At 45.6% G+C, this 24,350-nt stretch overlaps 2 protein-coding genes and 1 long non-coding RNA gene across 3 annotated transcripts in view; 1 reads left to right on the top strand and 2 right to left on the bottom strand.

Moving 5' to 3' along the window:
- gabbr1b (gamma-aminobutyric acid (GABA) B receptor, 1b) overlaps window positions 1-13,579 on the top strand; it is a 54,284-nt gene extending 40,705 nt beyond the window's left edge. The window contains exons 13-18 of the mRNA XM_060044102.1: window positions 1,030-1,137; window positions 1,566-1,659; window positions 3,256-3,383; window positions 5,569-5,697; window positions 7,665-7,808; window positions 9,075-13,579. Coding sequence (XP_059900085.1) covers window positions 1,030-1,137; window positions 1,566-1,659; window positions 3,256-3,383; window positions 5,569-5,697; window positions 7,665-7,808; window positions 9,075-9,392 — 921 coding nt within the window. The 3' untranslated portion in view covers window positions 9,393-13,579. The remainder of the gene's footprint in view (window positions 1-1,029; window positions 1,138-1,565; window positions 1,660-3,255; window positions 3,384-5,568; window positions 5,698-7,664; window positions 7,809-9,074) is intronic.
- A 2,087-nt stretch (window positions 13,580-15,666) lies between these two features.
- LOC132451571 (uncharacterized) lies at window positions 15,667-18,702 on the bottom strand. Its single transcript, XR_009524134.1, has 3 exons — window positions 18,490-18,702; window positions 16,328-16,340; window positions 15,667-15,897 (listed from the first exon to the last, which is right to left on the bottom strand). It is a non-coding gene; the product is annotated as an uncharacterized LOC132451571 (long non-coding RNA).
- Window positions 18,703-21,273: 2,571 nt separating this feature from the next.
- On the bottom strand, window positions 21,274-23,535 carry tnfa (tumor necrosis factor a (TNF superfamily, member 2)). Its single transcript, XM_060044136.1, has 4 exons — window positions 23,226-23,535; window positions 23,026-23,062; window positions 22,824-22,883; window positions 21,274-22,340 (listed from the first exon to the last, which is right to left on the bottom strand). Exons 1-4 carry the CDS (start codon window positions 23,397-23,399, stop codon window positions 21,889-21,891), a joined length of 723 nt encoding a protein of 240 aa, XP_059900119.1. The 5' UTR covers window positions 23,400-23,535; the 3' UTR covers window positions 21,274-21,888.
- Between the last annotated feature and the right edge of the window lie 815 nt (window positions 23,536-24,350).

Below are 24,350 nucleotides of genomic sequence, written 5' to 3'. Positions count from 1 at the left end.
GGGCTTGGGGGCAGATTGAATCGGTCACAGCTACAGAGGGCTCACGGTTTCCCTGGTCAAGCTTGGCTCCTCTTCTATTTATGGCTCAGTGAACCCCTCGCCTGGAGCCATGGGGGTAGGGGATTTGGGGTAACATCTCTCTGCCCCTCCACCTCCCCTAGTATAGTAACCCTTCCACATCGGGGACGTGTTTGTGTTTATTTCTCTGTTTGATTAAAGTCCCTAATAGTCCATATTTTGGGGGCTTACTTACTATTCATCAAAACCACCCAGAAGCTTTTGTGGAATCCAAACACATTTCGTCCATAATATACAAATCCTGCCATGTTGGTGACATCAAAAGTTGGCATTTTCCCAAAGGAAGATTCTCCAGGATTTTTCGGTGTGTCAGCAGGATCTGATTTAATTCCAAAGGATTTGTTGCAGTAATTTCCCCCCTCAGACGTCTTTGCCTGAACTTGCTGCTACGGTACATAGGACAGCTTAGCGGTGTACCCTGCTGTGTTAGTCAAAAGCATGATGGTTTGAAGCTGCACTATGTTCCCCTTACCCCATGTACCCCATTAAAGCATATACATCCAATATATGCTACCGTAGGAAATACACTACCATTCAAAAGTCAATCATTTCATGTTTTCCATGACAGTTGTAACATAATTGCGCAAGGTTTTTCCAATCATCAATTATAATTTCAACACGATTACCTAAACAATGTACAATTAGGACACAGGAGTGATGAATGCTGGAAATGGGCCTCTCTTATTCCATAATTCCAAGCTAGAATAGTCATTTACCACTGTAACAATGTCTAGACTGTATTTCTGATTATTTTTTTGTTATTTTCATTGAAATAAACTGCTATTCTTTAAAAAAAAAAAGGACATTTGTAAGTGACACAAAACTTTTGAATGGTAGTTTCGCTATAACTGTAGCTCCAACTCAAACCACTAGAGGCTGCTAATGGGCAAGTGTGGATAGTGCCGCTTTAAATGTCTATTCATGTCCATGCTCTCCCTGTTTTGCCAACAGCACCTTGAGCCATTCAAACTGTATGCCACGGTGGGGGTGCTGCTGGGCGTCGACGTGCTGTCTCTGATGATCTGGCAGATCGTGGATCCTCTACACATCACAGTGGAGGTGCCATCAATACACCCTCCTCTCCCCCCGTCCCGTTGGCTGTCTGGCTGCTAATGGTTGATCTGTAGCTATCTGAGTTAAACTCAATGAAGTTCTTCTTTGTTTGTTTTGTGTGTGCGTGTGTGTGTGTGTGTGTGTGTGTGTGTGTGTGTGTGTGTGTGTGTGTGTGTGTGTGTGTGTGTGTGTGTGTGTGTGTGTGTGTGTGTGGTCGTATATGTTTGTGTGCGTTTGTGCGTTTGTGTTTGTGTGTTTGCGTGTGTGCATGCCTGCGTGTACGTTCATGTATATATGTGTGTGGCTCTGTGTGTGTACTTGTCTGTGCGTGTGTGTGTGTGTGTGTGTGTGTGTGTGTGTGTGTGTGTGTGCGTATGTTTGCGTGTGTGTGTGTGTGTGTGTGTGTGTGTGTGTGTGTGTGTGTGTGTGAGCAGAAGTTCACTCGAGAGGCCCCCAAGGGGGACTTGGATGTGTTGATCCAGCCGCTGCTGGAGCACTGCAGCTCAGAGAAGATGAACACCTGGCTGGGTGAGGCTCATCCCTCCATCTCTCTGTCTCTCTATCTGTCTCTCTATCCCATCATCCCCGCCCTCCTCCCTCAACACCCCGGCAGAGGGGGTCCGGGACCGGGATGAATACTGCATTCCTCACAACATATAGTATTTGTTGATGACTCCGATTCAGTTTTGATCCTTCTTGGAACTCCTGACACCTATGGGTGCATAATGACGTGCAGCCATTTTGTGCTGTGTTTTTGTGCCCGAGGGGGGGGGGGGGGGGGGGGGGGGGTGAGCACAAAGCATTAAGGACATTACCCACCATTATACTCCCTCAGATCTGTTTCGGCGTTTCGCAACTTCTGTGCAGGATGTAGAAAGACAACCCGGCCACACAAAGAGAGAAACATGAAAGGCTTTGGTCCTTGTTCCAGAGAGACCGTGACAGCAGAATAGAGGGTTTGTGTCCCTTCATCAGCAGACGTTAGGGGGGTGAGCTGAGGAAGAGGCTCCTAGCAGCAGCTGTAATCTGCAGCATCCCCCCCCCCCCCCCCCCCCCTCCCCTGGTGACTAGCGGTGCATATTAAGCTCCCTGTGATTACAGCCCCGGCTCCACGTCAACGTCAGTGCAGTAAACAAGTACATATACACAGAACATCAACCCAGCGCGCCGCTCGGGACTACACAAAATGAACTCCTTTACGGACGCACCTGACTTAATATTCAATCTGTGGGGAATTTTCTCAGTAAATACTGAAGAATTAAACCATCAGATTGTTTGAGTGTGTTGTTACTTTTGAGTTTTGTCTCGATCAGCAAAAATATTTCCTTCTAAATTTTCGTTTCCTTTTTTATAAATGACTTCGTATATTATAATCGACTCTTATGTTTATATGAGCGATGATATGTTTTCGACTGCAGGGGTTACGATTCAGTATTTGACAGACATGAGTAAAAAATGGGTTCTACTTACATATTCAAATTGTTTAAATGTACACAACATTTTAGAAAAGCAATCTGTTTTAATTTTCCGTCCATGTTGTCTGCCCGCGTGAACCCGGTATGCATCCATTGCTTTTAGAGAGCGTCAGAGTGAGAGCCCTTGCTGTCATTGTGAAGGGTTGGTCTTGATGTACGAGCCTTGACCTCAGCGTGAACACAAACCAATCCAGCTCCGCGATGGCTACAGCGGCTGTCCCTGTGGTGGGAGGTCCATTGTAGCGCGCTACAGGAGCCAATCGTTCCTACCCCATCCCTGCATTCATGTCCTACAGCTGTGGCTGCTGGCCGTCAAAGAGCCCCGCGCTGCCAAGGACAAGGCGCTGAGAACCCCGAACCTTCTTCAGGTCACTGCCAACCCCCCCCCTCAAACCATGCGGTCACATTAGCATATCATACCATCTGGACCGCATAATAACACACACACACACACGGCACACGGCACACGGGACACGCAGGCATCAACGCACACACGTGCACGGCCAGTCCGGGCAGCGTTGACGCAGAGCTGGCAGAGAGGACCCTGGGTAGACCTGAGTGGACGCGGCGCGGAGGAGAAGGGAGGTGTGGCGGTGTGAGGAGGAGGATGAACCCCTGAGGGGCCCTCTGACCGGTGCTGGTCTTGCAGGTGTGGTGTACGGCTACAAGGGCCTGCTGCTGCTGCTGGGCATCTTCCTGGCCTACGAGACCAAGTCCATCTCCACGGAGAAGATCAACGACCACCGCGCGGTGGGCATGGCCATCTACAACGTGGCGGTGAGTCAGGCTGCTGCCGCCGGCCGAAGGCTGCAGCATTCACACATGCACATGGGGAGGCAAACACAAAGGTTAATCCACGCGCGCGCGCGCGTGTGTGTGTGTGTGTGTGTGTGTGTGTTTGCGTGCGTGCGTGTCATCACACCCTGCAGTGCTGTATAGCAGCTGCTGTGGGTCTGGGCGGCCAAGGTTAATCTGTTTGTCAGTTGTGCCTCTCGCTTTCGCTCTCGCTCTCCTCTCAGACTTCCTCGCTCTCCTTTCACTTCCTGTCCTCCACCACCTCTTTCTCTCTCGCTCTCAGTCTCACTTTCCAGTCTCTCTCTATCTGTCTCTGTCTGTCGCGCTTTATTTTCCTCTCTATCTATATATATATTTCTGTCTCTCTCTCTGGTTTCGTTTAACTGCCAGCGTCAGACACACTTAACTCGGCACGTCACGGGGAGCAGAGTGAGATGGCCGAGAGGCAAAGGATCCTTCTACTGAACAGCTCCCACCGCTGGCGGGGAGTGTGGCCGGCCTTGGTCAACACGCCACGGCTGGGAGCTGCCTTTGTAATGGGCCTGGTATAAATAGACAGAGCTAAATATATATGCTAATGATTCCCTATGTATCACCATAATGAGGTCACGACTATTATACGAGCTGTGACCACATATGTAGGTGTAACTAGAGTAGCCAGCCCTCTTGCATATAGTCAATTAAAAGTGTGTCCAAGAAAGTCAGAAGTTACTACACACTAATTGCATTCATCTAAAGATGAAAGCTTTACTTACATTACAGCCAGAGGAGTCTCCGTTCATGTGATCAAAATGAAATGGCGCTCATGCAGGTTTTCTTCCCCCAATAAACAAGACGATGTCTTGAATACTTGATTCTTGGCCGTCGGTTCTGAACTTTCTAATGGCAACAAGCTGACTGGCCAGAAGCGGGGGCCCCACGTTGTCCCACGGCTCTGATAGATACAAGCGGTGAGGTGCAGGGGAGGGGGTGAGAGGAGCTAATGGCTACTCCTGAGGGAGTCTGCATCAGCCACAGCAGAATTATATCTGACAAACTGGATCTACGCCAGGCATCTCCATCTGAGGAACAACAACACGGCGCGGAAGTGATATTTATATCCCTTCACAGGCATCAATAGGCCCTCCTCTTCTTCTGCACACACACACACACACATTCATGCAGGCCTACGCACATCCACACACACATACCTACGCACACCTTATGCACACCCACGTGTAGAAGCGTACAACAGGAGCGTACGGGCACACACACACACGCGCACACATACACATGCACACACACACACACACACACACACCCACACACACACACACACACACACACACACACACACACACACACACACACACACACACACACACACACACAGACATGTGCACACACGCAGACACACACACACGCACACACACACAAATACAGACACAGACAAAATGGTTGTAGTTTAATTTGTCTCTGAGGATAACAAATTGCCTTTTGTCTTTGGTGTTCTTATTTTATAACTCTGATTCTCTCAGTTCCTCTAATGTTTGGAAAACGCAACTGATTCTGGTTAGACACTTTTATACTGTATCTATTCAAGGAATTAAACTGTAATGCTATGTGTAGGTAGCATTACCATGCATGATTCATGTATATATAGATTCACAACTGTTTACCTTTTTAACCCTTATAACCTGAAGATAAACTTTCCAATTCTACCAACCATTTCATAATATATTTGAACAAATTTTAGGCAATAATGAAGAAAAAGGAAAATCTGCAGTCATTTTTTTTACTGAAAAACAGGGATGAAGGAATTGCAGATCATTGATCACTTCCTATTGATTGTAGACCTCCACCCAAACCATCCAACCGCTTTACATTGCCTCCTGTCCCTCACAGACACTTTCTGTCTTTGTCTCTGTATGTCTGTCTCTCTCCTTCTCCTTCTCCCTCTCTCTGTCTCTCTCTTCTCTCTCTGTCTCTCACTGTCTGTCTCCCTCTCTCTCTCTCTCTCTCTCTCTCTCTCTCTCTCTCTCTCTCTCTCTCTCTCTCTCTCTCTCTCTCTCCCCCCCTCCCTCAGTTCCTCACCTAGTGTCACATGGTGGTGTGTCTCTGACCCGCTGTCCCAGTGTGGCCGGTGAGGGCCCCTAGTGATGGGGATGTTTGGTGTGGTGCTCCCCAGGTGCTGTGTATGATCACCGCCCCGGTCACCATGATCCTGACCTCGCAGCAGGACGCCTCCTTCGCCTTCGCCTCGCTCGCCATCGTCTTCTCCGTCTACATCACCCTGGTGGTGCTCTTCGTCCCCAAGGTCTGTATGTGTGTCTGTGTGTGTGTGTGTGTGTGTGTGTGTGTGTGTGTGTGTGTGTGTGTGTGTGTGTGTGTGTGTGTGTGTGTGTGTGTGTGTGTGTGTGTGTGTGTGTCTCTGTCTGTCTGTCTGTCTGTCTGTCTGTCTGTCTGTCTGTCTGTCTGTCTGTCTGTCTGTCTGTCTGTCTGTCTGTCTGTCTGTGTCTGTGACTTCATGACTGTTCATGCATTATTTTCTCACTTGGCACCAGTTTGACCTTGAAGTATTGTAATTAATGGAGGATCAGGACAACAGAGCGCTCTTTATGTGCTGTTAAACGCACTGCAGGGAGAGAGAGAGCAGAACACAGCAGGCATACAGGCATAAGATACAGAGCTTAATCTAGGGCAGACTTGAGATTCATCTGAAGTAGCTGGCTTTATGCTTCAGGGTCATATGGGGCTAGTGTACTATATAATATAGTCCTATATACTGGTAGGTTATAGGGTTATAGGAGGCTAGTGTACTATATAATATAGTCCTATATACTGGTAGGTTATAGGGTTATAGGAGGCTAGTGTACTAAATAATATAGTCTTCTATATACTGGTGGTAGGTTATAGGGTTATAGGAGGCTAGTGTACTATATAATATAGTCCTATATACTGGTAGGTTATAGGGTTATAGGAGGCTAGTGTACTATATAATATAGTCCTATATACTGGTAGGTTATAGGGTTATAGGAGGCTAGTGTACTATATAATATAGTCCTATATACTGGTTATAGGGTTATAGGAGGCTAGTGTACTAAATAATATAGTCTTCTATATACTGGTGGTAGGTTATAGGGTTATAGGAGGCTAGTGTACTATATAACAGTGTTTTATCTTAGGAGTGTCTAGGGTTTTGGTTAATAATTGGGTTGTCTCATTATTAAATTGCCAGCATTCTGTCAATTTAAAATGACAACCAATGGTTCGGTGAGGCTTGAAGATAGAAGTGAGAATAACCTTATTAACATTGGCTGGTTACCTATAGCATGCCATGTTACTACAGTACTTTCAGCAGCAACAGGACCATGCTGATTGCAATCAGGCCAGAATTCTCCCTCACGGAGCAGGAGGTAAAGCCCCCCCCCCACCCTGAAAGTCTAGCTTGCATTTGATTGGCTAACGCAAATGCAAGTGAGCCTCTCTCTCCATGTGAGCCTAGCATGCGTCAGCTGTAATGAATTGCCTTTCATCATAAGCGGTGGATTTGACTGGTCCCAGCCAATAGTTATAAATTGCCCAATCACAGGGCAGATTGCCCACGCCCTGCCCTGTCTGCATTGATATTTAGCTATTGCATCACCAATTCTTTCCAATCAGTCGCTATGGGTGTGTGTGTGTGTGTGTGTGTGTGTGTGTGTGTGTGTGTGTGTGTGTGTGTGTGTGTGTGTGTGTGTGTGTGTGTGTGTGTGTGTGTTTGTGTCCGTGTGTGCGTGTGTGTGTGTGTGTGTGTGTCTGAGTGCGTGACTTGCGTGATTGCAATTCAAAAAAATGTCATTGGCTGCCATTTTGACACTGACATATTGCATTTATTCAGACGATCAATGAAAAACCGAAGTCTAAGTTTACGGTCAAGTATACACTGTCATTAAACAACAACTTTGTTTGTGTATGAATGCGTGTCTGTACATGCTTGTGTTTGCGTGTTTGTGTGTGTCTGTCTGTGCATGCATGCCTGTGTGATGTGTATGTGTGAGTGTGTGTGTATGAGTGCCTGTGTGTGTGTGTGTGTGTGTGTGTGTGTGTGTGTGTGTGTGTGTGTGTGTGTGTGTGTGTGTGTGTGTGTGTGTGTGTGTGTGTGTGTGTGTGTGTGTGTGTGTGTGTGCATGCTTGTGGGATGTGTGTGCGTGCCTGTGTGTGTGCCTGTGTGTGTGTGCGTGTGTGTGTGTGTGTGTGTGTGTGTGTGTGTGTGTGTGTGTGTGTGTGTGTGTGTGTGTGTAGATGCGCCGTCTGATCACCCGCGGGGAGTGGCAGTCGGACGCGCAGGAGACCATGAAGACCGGCTCGTCCACCAACAACAACGACGAGGAGAAGTCCCGGCAGCTGGAGAGGGAGAACAAGGAGCTGCAGAAGATCATCCAGGAGGTGACGCCGCCCTCCCATTGGTCCACTCTAGCCCCCTCGTATTGGTCCACTCTAGCCCCCTCCCATTGGTCCACTCTAGCACCCTCCCATTGGTCCACTCTAGCCCCCTCCCATTGGTCCACTCTAGCCCCCTCCCATTGGTCCACTCTAGCCCCCTCCCATTGGTCCACTCTAGCCCCGTCCCATTGGTCCACTCTAGCCCCCTCCCATTGGTCCACTCTAGCCCCCTCCCATTGGTCCACTCTAGCCCCCTCCCATTGGTCCACTCTAGCCCCCTCCCATTGGTCCACTCTAGCCCCCTCCCATTGGTCCACTCTAGCCCCCTCCCATTGGTCCACTGTAGCCCCCCTCCCATTGGTCCACTGTAGCCCCCTCCCATTGGTCCACTCCAGCCCCCTCTTCCCCATGCTTGAAACCACATGGCATGATATGACATATTTCTTACGGTCACAAGACATGTCTCTTACTGTTGCATGTCACATGATATCAAGACAAAGCATTGCTGTACTGGCTTGGATAGCGTGTTGAGGGTTCAGAAGGTGAGGTGATCTATCAAGAGGAAATACAGCGAGACAGAAGTCAAGACCAATTAAACAGGGATCAGCTGTTCATTCCAGTCCCCCAGACGCACAATACAACGTTCGGAGAGAGAGATAACAAGGTAGAGAGAAAGGGAGAAAGAAGACAAAGTATAACAGCAGGTGCGGTCAAAAGATGTAAGACACACAGTTTAAAAGGGGGGAAATCATGTTTTTTCGACTTTTTCCCTTTTCTTTAGACTTTTTAAGTCTGAGCCAGGGGGAGTATTCGCGCTCACCGAGAACGCCCTTCAATAAGTGCGTGAAACTGCTTGTTTGCGCTCAAACTTTCCTCCCGTTATAGTGAGACTTCAGACTAGGCAGTGGGCGGTGCTGAAGTGCAGTAGTCTCACCTCTCGGCTACCCGCAGTGTTAGACAGTGTTACAACTTCTCGGGGGGGGGTGAATTGGCTGATCCATTCGCGTTCCACCAATCGCAACAGAGCGGGGGCGTGCTGACCAATCGCAGCAGGGCTGGGCCACTCGGGAGGGGGGCCTTAAAGCGTCACCATACTAAACAGAACGTTCTTGAACGACGCTGTGTTTGGTTTCACAGTAATGAACAGTGTGAGAATAATAAGTGGTACTTCAAACACGCAGGCATGTGACCCTATTCTAGCAGTACCCCCAAAAGGCAATAATTAACCCTTGAGGTGTGACCTCTAACCCGAGCCCCGCCCCTCCGCAGAAAGAGGAGCGCGTGTCGGAGCTGCGGAGCCAGCTGACGGAGCGCCAGGCGCTGCGCTCCCGGCGCCGCCCCTCCGCCGCCAGCGCCACGGTCGCCGCCGGCAACCAGAACCACAGCTCCCAGTCCCCCCAGTACCACCAGCACCCCTCCGACCCCAAGTCCCTGGTGCCCCCGCCGGGCTACCCCGCCCCCTCCACGGACAACCACGCCCCGCTGCCGCCCTCCTTCTCCACCGCCACCAGCCTCTACCAGACCGCCGACGCCAAGATGGGCCGCAACAACTGTCACACCGGCCGCCTGCAGCTGCTCTACAAGTGACCCCCCCCCCCACCAGAGGCGGGGTCGGGGCGGAGCCTCAGGTGGTGGGGGGGGGGGGAGGAGGCTAGGCGTCGAGTTGGATGGTGAAATTATCTTTGTTCCGAAAAAATGACAAAAAAAAGCTGTTTCTACCGCTTGGGTATCGCGGCCGCATGACGATAACAATAGGGGTTTCTGTTTTCATTGAACTTGTTCGGCGGCTGCGATTGGCCCGGATGAAGACTGTGCACCCATGACTATGGAAGTAAATCTGTGCCATCGGATTTTGAAAATAAAAAGCCATTGAATTCTAAGCACTGAATATTTATGCATTGAAATAACGTTTTCGGATTTTTTCGCCTCTATATATAACTCTTTACCTTTTTCAACAAATCAATTTCACATTTATTTTTCATTGTAAAATAATTCAAAATCAAATATTCAACGTTTAAAGATTCTACTTAAATATTTTTAGCATCCCCATATTCAACATGCCAAAGTCACCTGCAAAATTCAATGTATGAAATTCAGTGTTAACATCCCCAACGAAGAGCAATCTATCCTAGATGCTAGATCGTGGTCAAGCAAGGAGAGCGGTTCTTTCTTTTTTGATACAAACGTTAATTCTAAACATAATTTTACACAGTAGCCTATAATAGGAAATGCTCAAAGGTAAATCAACGTCATTAAACACTGACTGTAGCTTTTTATGGGGAGAGAAGCAACGGTGGTGGACCTTACTAAACGCCCTATCCATTGTATCGGTCTGTAAAATGCTAATCAAATTAAATGAACTGTATTTATTAAGCACATTTAATATCGAGGGGGGGGGGGGATCTTATCTTTTATTTATGTTTTTGTTAGAATGCACACCGTTTATTACCACAGTATGAAATAAACTATGATCTAATGCCTGTATGTGAAATGTGTGTGATTGCAGTAACCTGTCTGGATTTACCTGCAGCGTAAGGGTAATTGTAGTAGGTTAAGGAGACCAAATTATTAGGGCACCCATTTGATGCGATCGGAGGTCCCTTTTCCTACGTTTGGTGTGATGCTGGGGCGATCTGAAGCCCGCTGTCCACTTTGGAACGAGAGCGCTTAAATTCAGAGGCAAAAAATCCAGATACGTTATTTCAATGCATAAATATTCAGTGCTTAAAATTCAATGGCTTTTTATTTTCAAAATCCGATTGCACAGATGACCGGACTCTCTCTCAGCTCCCGGAGTGGAGATCACAAAAGTGTGCCATAATTTACTGCTCATCGATTGCTTTCCAAGAGAAGGGCGTCGGCCTGCTTGCATCGTCCAATCACAAGGCTCGCTCTGCCGTCAGCCTCTGTGGCCGTGCTCTCGCCCCGTTGCTCGACCAATCAGAATAAGAGGAGGTAGTATCTCTTAGTCATCAGCGAGTGTGTGTCATTACATGATGTTTACCCTAAGCCCTGTATCCTGGTGTGGGAGGATAGAGCTTCTGACTGTGCCAAAGGGCCCACGGCCCACTGCAGCCTACAGAACGGGGTTTTAGTGTCCTCAGCATCGAGGGATCCTGTCAAGCTGTTGTCAGGGTTAAAGATGTTGATGTGTGTGAGATTTGTCGGTATTATCTCTGTTCAAAGAGACTGTCGTGGTTCACGCACCGAATGGCCTCCTCTGTGGAGGTAAAGGGAGAACATGGTGGCTCCGTGCTCATGGGGGGCTCTTGGCTCATGGGGGGGGGGGGGGGGTCTTGGCTCATTGGGAGGGGCGTGGCTGAGTGCAGCTGCAGCCCTGTGTCCAGTGTGCTGGGGGCTTGCCACTGGACGTGGCTCGGTGGAAGCATCAATCAAACCCCTTTCAATTTCTTGGTGGTGAATCTTGTTCACAGCTGTTGTTTTGACCAGCTCTCTCTTCTCTCTCGATCATCGATCACTTTGCCAAAACTCAATGTGTGCGTCAGCATAGACCAGCACACTGTCCTACCCACACGGCCAGCGTCCTCACGGCTGAACCAAGCTCTACGTGTCGTGGCACCGGACCCTAGTCATGTACTGATGAGGGCTGATCTTCTTTGGCTTCCTGGTTAAACCCCGGGTCTTGTGCTGAAGAGTGACTCTTCTTCCCATCCCCGCAGAGCGGTATGGCCTCTGCAGGTACCTCTGTTTTAGAAAGACCTCATTGTTTTTTAACAGTGGATAACGAAGAGGAATGGATGCTTTTACATGTCACCCAAAGTCCCCTTCTGAACCTCAGACAGGTCTAATTGGTTTGTTTTGGTTGCTTCCCAGTTCTGCTTTCTCTGCCTCTTTGTTTAGCTCCTTTCTCTTAGTGTGATGACGTAAGGAGATTTCTACTTTTTCTCTGAAAAAGTACATTTCTCTGATATACAGACAGTCACGGTTCCTCAGTGACTGTTTTTGACAGTATTAATGTTACTGTGGCTCTCCAACCTGTTGTGGTCCACAGCCCGGTACAGACAGTGTCCATCACACATCACCATGCCATGTGAACAGTGCCAACGCCAGGTCATCAGCACCTCTCAACACATCCCTCTGGAGACGGTCTCTCCATCCCTCTGTTAATCAGTGGACTGGACGGTCTCTCCATCCCTCTGAAATCTGTGTACTTGACGGTCTCTCCATCCCTCTGTATATCAGTGACCTGGACGGTCTCTCCATCCCTCTGTTAATCAGTGGACTGGACGGTCTCTCCATCCCTCTGTATATCAGTGTACTGGACGGTCTCTCCATCCCTCTGTTAATCAGTGGACTGGACGGTCTCTCCATCCCTCTGTATATCAGTGACCTGGACGGTCTCTCCATCCCTCTGTTAATCAGTGGACTGGACGGTCTCTCCATCCCTCTGTTAATCAGTGGACTGGACGGTCTCTCCATCCCTCTGTATATCAGTGTACTGGACGGTCTCTCCATCCCTCTGTTAATCAGTGGACTGGACGGTCTCTGCATCCCTCTGTATATCAGTGTACTGGACGGTCTCTCCATCCCTCTGTTAATCAGTGGACTGGACGGTCTCTCCATCCCTCTGTATATCAGTGTACTGGACGGTCTCTCCATCCCTCTGTATATCAGTGTATTGGACGGTCTCTCCATCCCTCTGGCTGTATATCAGTGTACTGGATGGTCTCTCCATCCCTCTGTATATCAGTGTACTGGACGGTCTCTCCATCCCTCTCTATATCAGTGTACTGGACGGTCTCTCCATCCCTCTGTATATCAGTGTACTGGACGGTCTCTCCATCCCTCTGTATATCAGTGTACTGGACGGTCTCTCCATCCCTCTCTATATCAGTGTACTGGACGGTCTCTCCATCCCACTGTATATCAGTGTACTGGACGGTCTCTCCATCCCTCTGGCTGTATATCAGTGTACTGGACGGTCTCTCCATCCCTCTGGCTGTATATCAGTGTACTGGACGGTCTCTCCATCCCTCTGTATATCAGTGTACTGGACGGTCTCTCCATCCCTCTGTATATCAGTGTACTGGACGGTCTCTCCATCCCTCTGTATATCAGTGTACTGGACGGTCTCTCCATCCCTCTGTATATCAGTGTACTGGACGGTCTCTCCATCCCTCTGTATATCAGTGTACTGGACGGTCTCTCCATCTCTCTGGCTGTATATCAGTGTACTGGACGGTCTCTCCATCCCTCAGGCTGTATATCAGTGTACTGGACGGTCTCTCCATCCCTCTGGCTGTATATCAGTGTACCGGACGGTCTCTTCAAGGCCTAGGATTTCCTCTAGCTTGACTCTAGCGTAGCAGCCAGGTGTTACATGCGTGTGTGTGTGTGTGGTAGAAACAACTTGTTATATGACTGTGAATAAGTTGGAGTTCCTTCCAAGCACTTAGGAATGAAGAAGGAGACGATTTGAGGCTGTTTGGAGGAAGCATAGGACTCATCCGACAGACAATCTCAAGTCGTCCTTTGTAAATAATGTACGTTTGTAAACTGTCTCTACTGTAAGGCATTTCAACAGTCAACAATTGCAGATATAATAGTGGCATCCATACAAATGAGAAGTATGCACAATGTTGATGATAATGTACATGGTGAAGATTAGGCAGTATTTATATCCTTGAACATGCGTTTACCAGCTGTATCTTGTGTGGTACCGTATTTGAAATATATTTCTATATGCTAATTCATAATGTTGGAGATTATTTGAAATGCTAAGAAAGTGAATAAAAGTCCTTTTTTTTGCAGAATGTTGTCATGAATATTTTATATTTATATAATGATGTAAGGATTAGAGCTATGAGTTTTTGAGCTTTAAAGGCTATGCCAAGATACTGTATCTATAAATATAAATTCAGACTAGAATCTTTGGAAAGAAATTACAGTTTTTCTCAGTCGCTTTGGTACATTCCTCAGATCAGAATTGAAATACTCAAAACTACCTGTTCAATCTTCACATCATTGTGTGTCACAAAAAAGCAGTTTCTCATTTCTTTGAACAAGTTGAAAATGCTTTGGTACATTCATGCAAATGATTATGTACAATTCTCTGCTCTTTCCTACATTATCAATTGCTTATGTCATGTTGATCCAAATGTATTGTAATGGGTCTCTATTGAATAGTCTCACCCCCACAACATTTAGGCATTAGTTCATTGCATAAGTCTTTGCATGCAAAATGGTTGAACAAGTTGTCATAATATGTCAAGCATATTTCTATACATTTCCATTAGACTTTTCTTATAAATCTGTCCTGAATTGGTAAAATGCTGCCAGGTGAAACTTGACTTTTGCTAAAGAAGGGAAATGTGTGAAGTGTTAGATCAACCAACGATCAACCAGTTTACTGAAATAGCCCAAAGGTGGATCTCCGGAACCATGAACTGGCAAGTATATATATAGCTGGAGCACAACACAATGTTACATTGTCTGAGAATGGAAGGACAGGGAATTGGACAGGGTCAACAGCCAGAGAGAAGAAGAAGAGGAATAGGAGTGAGGCTGCCTGAGAATTTGCGGCCCAACAGAGGAACGTCAGGAGGTGTAGGAAGACAGCACTGTAATCCCTACAGCAATGCATGTACAGTTTGCCCTAAGAGATTTTCCTATGTTAACATTTCTAGCAATGACATGGTCTGTCAACAAATTACAGTACAAACATTCAAAGCGTAAATGTGAATCTTGTCCAGTCTCTTGCAATCAATCTCCCACATACACTAAGGTGTAACTTACAATTTACAATAATTGTCTTCAAAACTTTAGCCATAGTTTACATCAGAACATTCCTCCAGAGTACACTGTTATATTGACAACATGACTAAGCAATTTGACTGTCTTATCCGTACACAATGACTCAAGGACTTGTCATTGTGATGGCACTGACATGTTCATTGACACAGATATTTACTTTTGAGAAACAAACTAAGGATTTTGAGCAATAGACTGGCTTTTGCATGAAATCCATGGTGTTGAGCTATTTGTACGAATTGTTTTAAGAAATGCACTTACTGTTTTGCAAATTTCAATTCTGATCTGAGAAATGTACCGAAGCGACTGAGAAAAACTGTAAAGTGTATTCCCCTCGCATGAACAGGAGCTAGGCTACTAGCTTTAGCTCTGCACGTCAATGGAGGCGGCTAATGGAAGGCACATGCTAACCCAGTGGACGTCCCTCCTGGACGCACAATGATGAATTCACCAGGAACCGACTGTTCTGAGTCTTGGTTAAACAGGACCACACTGCCGGCCCCCTTCAAGGTAGGGGAGTTTTCACTCTGTGCTGCAGTAATGGATCTTTCCAGTAGGTGTGATATTGGGAGTGGTGTGGGCTACCAGATGAGGTAGTCGCGCAGGAGGCCCAGTCGGGGCTTTTGCAGCACGGTCACATCTTTTCCACACAGTCAGAATCACAGCAAAACCAGGAGGAGGCTTTGTGTAAGACTCAACACATCCGGAAAAGTACACACCGCAAACCACCAGGCCATGAGTTTTGGGGGGGTTTCCCTCAGGCTGAAACTCTTTGTTTCTTTTTCTTAGACACCTGACTAACTTTGATGCAAGTTTTTTGGTTGAAATGAATGAGACGATTTGGCATTACCTGCAATATATCACACTACGTAGTAGCCTAAAACTTAAAAGACGCATTCAATTACTATATATGTCGATGTAATTGAGCCACAATGTTTAGAATAGTATGATTAAAAAAAAAAAATCTATGTGGTCTATACATCATACTATTATAATGAATGGCCTAATGATACAATAAAAGGCATATGACACAATCTTACAAATAATTTCCGAGTCAAAGATTACAAAGTGTGACACATTGTGTGAGGAGTGAAGCGATGTGTCATAAAGTACCTTTCCAGATGAAATGAGTTATTACACACGTCTACCATTTAGTCCTTTGCAGCCAGGGGTGTAGCACAAAAGTCTGGGCCCTATTCAAAAGCATTCTCAGTGGGCCCCCTTCCTCTCTGACCCATGTATCTCACGCATCTTATATCTAATTGGGCAAACTTCACCGGTAGCCTCCATCCACGAGTGTGGGGATAGGGTTGGTATGTATCTGTAAAAAAAAACATCTGCAGTTGTAATTTTTCTTAGCTTAGACATAGTACATATCTCAAATTAGAGTTGGTCATCAATTTAAATTCCTAGGTTTTTGTAGCTACTAATCCTCTTAATTGGTTTGTCATTAACAATGCTATTAGGGATCTCACTTTTATGGCGCCTAAAATCTATTACCATTTTTTATATTTGACCTTGCCTTTGTGAATAATAATAATAATAATACATTTAATTTAGAGGCGCCTTTCAAGACACCCAAGGTCACCTTACAGAGCATATAGTCATCATTCAAAACTATGTAAAACAGACTAGGAATAAAAGGAAAACAGAGGTTAAACATGAAGAATAATAATAATTAATAACACTCAAAGACGCCTAAAGTGAAGGGGGGACCTCACTAACCACCACCAATATGTGAAGTTACCTACCCCTTCCGCAGAGCTGTTTAGCGCTGAGCAGGGGCGTTGCTAGACCTAGAGTTTTACTGGGGCACAGGCCCCCAACTGCCAAAATTTTTTTTTTTAACGTGTGCACAATATGAAATATATGGATACAGAAGGGTATGTACGAGCTTCAAAATTGTTGTCACTGTCATACTGTAGGCTATATTAAAGCACTGGTAAAGGTAAAGACGCAAAGATGGATTCATGAGTACCGTACAATTATATTTATTTAAACACATACACATCTCAAAGATTTACAAATAAGGTAACTGACAAATAAACAAAAAGTCTCTTTATGACCTTCACCTCTTTATCAGGAGAAGTCTACACATCTATATTTATTTAGAAGCTGTGTGGAAACAGCATAATTTTGCCAGAACGACATGTACTAAAAAGGCAAGAAACAAGGTTTAAAACTAATAGAATTTCTGACTTAAGGTGAGGTGGCTCATTGCCACCAATCAACCTGGAAAATGTTATAGAACCATCAAAGCTCTTAAATTAAACTAAATAAGGCCATACACTACTGCATAGAGCCTTTTTAAATGATAATTTTTTCACTATTAAGCTGTATCGCCGCGCCTTCATGGTGGCAAAGCGGTCAATAACGTGGCTTTGACTCACTTTGCATGGTTGCTCCTTTTCAATGGACAAAAGAGAAAGTTGGTGAAGCCTTCCTTGCCCCATGGTTGACCTAAGCCAGGTGTGGAGCCTTCTCGACACACTGAAAGATCGCTCACAACTACAACTGTTTACAGGAATTGTGAGTGCAATGATCTGAATTATCGTGTGTGTGTGTGTGTGTGTGTGTGTGCTATAAAACTACAGGCTACAGACGCTCAGTATTGAAAACTGGTGCTAATTATGTGGGCAACATTCTTTAACAGCAATCAAGTTGTCATTGTTTGTGTCAAACAAGTTGTGAATTTGTTGTAACGTTAAAAAAGGAGATGAGTTACTCTGGGCTTTTTCCAGCTCCCGTGGTTTCCAACGAAACATGATCAACAAAAAAACAAGGAATTGAAAGCTACTTACAATATGCCTAGGTTACATTAATTTCCCCTGATGGCAGCAATGTTCCACTTTCAGCTGGAATTCACGGTACATCAAAACCACGTGTCTTCTTTCGATTTCAGTTCCCTTTATTTATTCACACAGTTCAGCAGCGGCATTTATTCAGAATCAGAGCCCAAATTAAAGCTGCATTTAGGGCGACTATCACTACCCAGCAGAAAAATAGATGCACTATAAATGGTTTTGTATAGCAGTCACGAACATGAGCATAGTTGTGGAAATGCTGGTGTTAGAAAACATAGTTGACGGGAATTAAAGTGCTGCACATCGACTGTACAAATGTAGATTATTCATCACAAGAATTTTAATTCAGAAATCGAATAGGCTAATAAACTCTGAACTCTTCATTTAAGAAGGTTCTCACCAGTCATTTGTCGCCTGGTCGCAGTGTCGAGTTTTTTTTTTAAAGTAGTTCACTAGTCGTAGCGTGCAAATAAATTGCAGTGTCAGAATTCTGAGAATTTTGTCAGCATTCAGATTTCCCAGAATTCTCTTACACTGCAAATTAAAGCGCTACTACTAGCAAACTAGTTTCAGCGTGACTGGAGAAAACTTCCTTAAATTAACCTTTAATGCTAGATTTGCATCAACGCTATTGTGTGAATTAGTATGGTTCTCTTTCATGGAAGCCGGAAGTGGGAGATTCCTTATTTTTTTTACCATTATTGTTTTATTAACAAATTTCTCCTACAGGGGATTGATAAAGTTCTATCTAGACTATTGAACAGAAAGAAACACTTGGTCATACTTTACACACTTTCAGAAGAGTCACGTGGACGAATCCGTAAATAACTGATTTTTTTCATTGGTTGTTGCGTTAAATCTTACCCAGATACAATAGGGCTATTTTCTGATTGGCTTTTATGTAGCCCCTTTCGTTTTTTGATTGGCTGGTAAGAGGCAGGCTCGACTGAAGACTCCCGAGGCAGCAGGAGATGCACTTGATGAATCCTGCCGATTCCATAGCGAGAGCGGCGCTTCTGCAGATGAATTCAATAATGATCAATGGAATTTTACTGGGGCACTGGAGACTTTTACTGGGGCACGTGCCCCAGTAAAAAGGGGCTGACGACGCCTCTGGCGCTGAGCTATCTGGTTTCAAATCACAGTATTCTCTCTCTGTGAGCAGAAGTATGCCCCAGTCCCTGCAATAGAGGAAGCTGCGTTTTCTGGACCGTGGTTCTAGGTCAGCATTTCCAGGACCCTAGTTTTCCATGCCACTGCCTTCGGAACGCTAGCTTATTTTTCCTAGAGTGGCGAATTAAACTCATGGGTAACTCAAGAACACTGCAGGACTGAACTTCCCAATATCTAAAAAGGACCTAAACATACCCAAACCCAAACTCTAAACTTAGCCATCTGTAACCAAATGCCTAAACCTAACCATCTCTAACCTAATAACTAGCTCAATTATTTATAACCTAATACCTAAACCTAACCACCTGTAGCCTAATACTTAAACTTAACCATCTCTAACCTAATACCTAAACTTAACCATCTCTAACCTAATACCTAAACTTAACCATCTCTAACCTAATACCTAAACTTAACCATCTCTAACCTAATACCTAAACTTAACCATCTCTAACCTAATACCGAAACTTAACCATCTCTAACCTAATACCTAAACTTAGCTATCTCTAACCTAATACCTAAACGTCTACATATTTGATCTAACACTAAACTTCTCTCTAGCCATCTCTCTAACCAAAAAGCCTACTAAATTTTACCATTTGCAACCTAATACCTAAACGTAACCATTTTTAACCTCATCATACCTCAACCATCTAATTAGACAAAATGTGCTTTTTATTAATGTGAACCTTTATCTTAAGGTGGTCTGCAATGACAACCTGGTGAGGAAAAACCCTCTCTTGAGAGTCTAACAGGCCAACAGAATGCGTTTCTCGAAATGCGACCTCCCCTACTGCAGAGAGAGTAAAAGTCTAGAAAGACGTGATGCTGTTCTGTTAGGGTGCACTGTTTAGACGACTCTCGACATTTCATCCGGAAATATTTCATTGACACTAGTACCAAAAATGTTACAGTAGAACACTATTATTACAATAATATTATTATAATACATTGTTGAAGAATGATACTGTCACATGCCAACACGTTTGAATACTGAAAGGGAACCAAACGCTCATGTTCTTTTGGGTCTTGCAAAGCTAAGGTGCATTTCAGTTTTATTCTTGACTAAAACGTGTGACCCGCACGCTAGAGTGGTTAAAAAGGGGAACTTCATCTGAGAACAGCCCACTTGTTCCTATGGCGCCTGTTGGGGGAATTCTTTGAAATGTATTCAAAACGTAACTCAGAGAAAACTGAAGGAGTTTATTGCAAAAAGGATAAGAAAGTATAAAAGAAAAGTTGTCGGTGCACAGTGAGGCCTTCAACGCTACCAGCGCACGTGGTTAAAGCGCTGTAGTGAGCCCCGAGCAGGGGCCCCTCCAGGGTTACAGCAGGGGAACGCCTTTATAAGGGCCCCCCTGCAAACGGGAAGGCCCTACTCCCTCAGCCAGTGAGGAAGGAGCTCATGGTATAGCTATGAATTAGCCATGGCTGTCCAAGTCACCCACCCCGAGGAGGATGAGCGCGGTGCCAACTGGCAACCTAAGATAATGACTGAGAGCTCACAGCGTCTTAGTGTCTTGAGAAAAACATGTCGTATGGAAATCTCCTTTACCAGCCCGATGTGTATGTTTTTTTATAAAGACTTAACGATCGTCACGACTGCGTTATTTGAAGCCCATACACAGAATTTCTCCTGCTAGAACAGGGGATTACAGAGGGCCTTCACCGGTGAAGGGGCTGTACGCAAAGTGTTGAGAGTTTCCGTTTTCCCTTTTTCGCCCGGAAATGTTGGTTGTCATTTCATTATCTCGCCCCCCAGGTCTCTCCGATCTTCTCAACCAGCATGCACTCTCACCAGGAGAACACGCGGTGAACAGGACTACCGCAAACATCCGTTTACCGGCAGTTTTAAGGATAGAATGCACATTTCCTTTTCTTGCTTTTCAGACTGTCTTTGAATCGTCTATTGGCAAATATCAGAGACGTCTTCTCTCCCAAACAACTCGACAGTGGTTCCGTCTATAGGCTGCCAGTCACTCCCTGTCCTCTTTCACCGACCGGGCAAAATATAGGTCAACACCATATGCATACATCAAAGGGTCCATACCATACGTAATGATCCGAATCTTGAGAAAGCACGCGGATCACAAAAGTAGCCAATCAGCGCCCTCACTCGATCATTGTGACATGACGCCAGCCTTATGGTGGTGGCCTGGCTGTTGCCAGACCAAGCTCAATCGTAGATTGAGCTTGGTCTAGGGAGGCTGCTGTCATTTTCTTCAGCACAAGAGGCGTGATCAAGGGCCCGGTTCAAACGATTCTGTACGCAATGGGCTGCTTGCCGTCACTTCCCTGTCGTCATTGTGTTAAACCAGCCAATAGCGCGCCAGGGGGGAAACGCCAGCTTGGTGATTGTCTCCCGCAAAAAACGTATCGGAAGCAGAAAGAAATCTATTGCTCTTCTCCAGACCCTTCTGCAGGGCAAATTCAAATCGCCGGCAGAATGGGCTGGGGGTACCCAGTCTATAATTGGGTGCCTTCATGCTGGGTTGAAGTGTGTCTTGGTTGTGGCTCCTTGGTACATTAGACTCTTCTCAGCATTGGAAAAGACCCATGGTTCGATCCTGGCTCATGATCGCATTAGAGGAAGTCACTGTCGCTCAGGGAACAGAGCACTGAGACTGCAGGGGTCTCTTGAAGATGCCCTTATCTAATGTGTGTAATGGCATGGGTACCATGGCTTTCACATCTGTGCAAAGAAATGGGCTGCAAAAAATTAATTTACGTTTTTTTTTTCTCTTTAATTTTCAATAAAAAGTCCTGCAGTGTAAAAAGACATTACAAAAATAGATCCAATACATATATAAATAAAGTACACAAGATAAATAGTCATTCATAAATCATAAATAGGCATAAATAATAAATATAATGTATTAAATAAATTGATAATAATTTAAACACCAAAATAAATTAAAAGTCTTAAATTGTACCGTTAATTGTTAACCGATAAAAAAAAATATATATTAGGACTCTTAGTGAGAAAGCACCACATTCATTATTATACATTCATGTCAAAATGTGCCATGTTTCTTGGCATTACGGATTTCCTGTAAACATTTCACAGAGAGATGGTTGTACATGGTACATTTAGTATAACAATAGAGCTCTAAGTAGCAGGCGTATGGTACATTGTATCAATGTAGGCCTGCATTGCTTTAAAATTCACTTTTTCGGTTCAAACCGATTTTGAAGACAAACGTCCATCGCTCTGAATCCACCTCATCAAGTGCTCACCATAACGACCCCCCTTTCACCCAACTCCTCTTTCACCGCTTTTGTTCTTGATGCCTTCTCAACGCTCCCCCGCGCGCATTCACCGTCCCCACGGGGTCGACTCACAGAGCAAACACCCCGAAGAACGTCTTACCGTTCCCCTCCAGCACACTGGGCAGAAGCTTCTTGTTGGCCACGGTCCTGAGCCGGTCTCCGGCGTTCAGGTGGAACACGGCACCCACGTACATGGCGCTGTACCACTTCCCCTTCGCCCCGGCCTCCACGCCACCGGGGGGCGCCTGCTGGCAGACGGTGCGGCCTGAATGCAGGATGGTCACGTATTCGGGGTAAGAGTTGGACCAGCGGTCCACCATGTAGGTCAGGTGCACCAGCTCCGCCCCCTTGTGATCCGCCGCCTTGCAGCGGATTGCGAAGGAGGCCTGGCTGTACACAAAGTAGAGGCCGTTGGTCGGGACCACCACGACGTTGTATTCCAGCCGCAGCCCGCCGGAGGAGTGGTACTGGTCCACTTGCGTCTTCCACTGCAAAGAGCTGTTCAGCCAGTCGTACTTGCCTGTGAGGTGGACATAGGGGGATACATGTTATTAAGGTTGATCTGGGGGAAGAGGACCGCATGTTTAGGCTAGTGAACCACGAGGGCCATGGGACCACCAGGGCGATGGCGATGGGAGAACATCAGGCTGGCACGCCAGTGTCCCAACATGTCTTCAGTCTGCCCCCTCAACCCGTCTGAGGCCAAATGGGTCTCAGTGTGGACCCCGTGTCTTCCTCAAACTTAACAGCTACGGTCCTCTATATTATTATATCATTGTATAGGCTACATCTCTCTGTGGTTTAGACTGCTCAGCAGCAACATATATACATGATATATATATTACGCATTACATTATATATTCAAGAAGATCATCAAAGTCCTATTTCACGTCCCCGGTTCACGTTTGTAGCTATAACAAAGCAGAATTCCCCCTCACTGGTACCACTGGGGGGGACTGCTGGTTCCACTGGGAACATGTGGTGATGGGGGGAATGCGCTTACCTTCCAGATGAATGGCAGCCCTCACGCTACTTGAGATCTGCCTCAGATTTCGGGTGAGATCTGAAAAAGAGACGAAAGATTCTTTAGGATAAAGGATAAATAAAGGCATTGCCATCTTTTTCAGGGGCGACTGTTCTTAACTCCAGACTGGCTACAGAAATAAGACATTCAGCAATGGACCAAATGAAGGAATAATTCTTACCATCGATTTCCGATGAATGGCTTTGCTCCTGTGCCCCCTAAAATAAAAACGAGAGAGAAAAATAGTTAGATCTCCGTTTGATTGTCGCCCTGTGCCGGACACACACACACACACACACACACACACACACACACACACACACACACACACACACACACACACACACACACACACACACAGAATGTGTTTCATGGGCTCACCTTGTGCAAGGTGAAGCAGAGGACTCCGGCGACACACAGCGCGACGGCCAGCAGCGCTGCCCCACACTTCCAGCCTGAGTGACAGGCGGCCCGCGTCCTCGCCGCGGACTGATGGGGTTCTTGGGACTCCGAGGGGCCCGCTGCTGCCATCTTCACTCTGCAATCAACGTCCATTATGCTCGTCGCACTGTTCACGGTTATCCCAACGTAGTAAAGTCGGCTGTATCAAATGCTCTCTCTGAGTGTTTAGGAGCTGTGACTCTTTGACTGTGCTCTTGTCGCTGTTTGTGTGCTTGATTGATCGACACTCGCTCCCTCACACTCTTTTAAACGCTTCCTTTCCAAACAGGGAAACTCCACTGATGTCACTTGTCAAGTGAGAGGAGACGATAAGGAAGGAGGAACCACCCCCTAACCACACACACTTACACCCGCGCAATTCGGGTTATTGCCTAAAAACTTTATTTTTGGTGAAGATTTGTTATTTTTCCTATTCTATCCTGATCTATTTTTTGTTTTGCGCACTCAATTAGGATAAATGAATTGTAGTTAATGTTATTTGGACATAATGTTTCATTTAGGCTAATCTTGATTTAAGTTAAATCTTGATATTGAATTTAAAGCAATTAATATTTAGCAATTGCTCTGCACAGTTTTTTTTGTTTTTTTTTAGGCATCAACACAAAACTTATCGCAAAATCATGGACATATATCAGTGAATTCAGCAATTCTTAAGATAGTAAAAAATATTGTGTTACATTACTTGAAATATTATAATCTGTTATGGAAAGTGAATGGGGTTGCTAAACACTGACTTCAACCATTCTGTAGACAATTCAGTTGTCAAAGTTGGAACACTTAACCACGTGTAAGCAGGTCTCCAATGGCTACCACTTTGACCACATGGGGCGCTATAACTTGCTGTCAAAGTTAAACGATCACCGCCATTATTCAATCAATCACAGGCCGTCCCATGGCATGAAAATTTCACTTTATGAGGTTTTCTAACATTAATATGAGTTCCCCTAGCCTGCCTATGGTCCCCCAGTAGCTAGAAATTGCGTTAGGTGTAAAAAAAAACGAGCACTAGCTGCTCTGCCTTTGAAAAAACAAAGCTCAGACACG

The sequence above is a fragment of the Gadus macrocephalus genome, chromosome 22 (genome assembly GCF_031168955.1).
Source record: "Gadus macrocephalus chromosome 22, ASM3116895v1".
Taxonomy (NCBI): Eukaryota; Metazoa; Chordata; class Actinopteri; order Gadiformes; family Gadidae; genus Gadus; species Gadus macrocephalus.
This window is presented reverse-complemented; position numbering and strand designations above follow the sequence as displayed.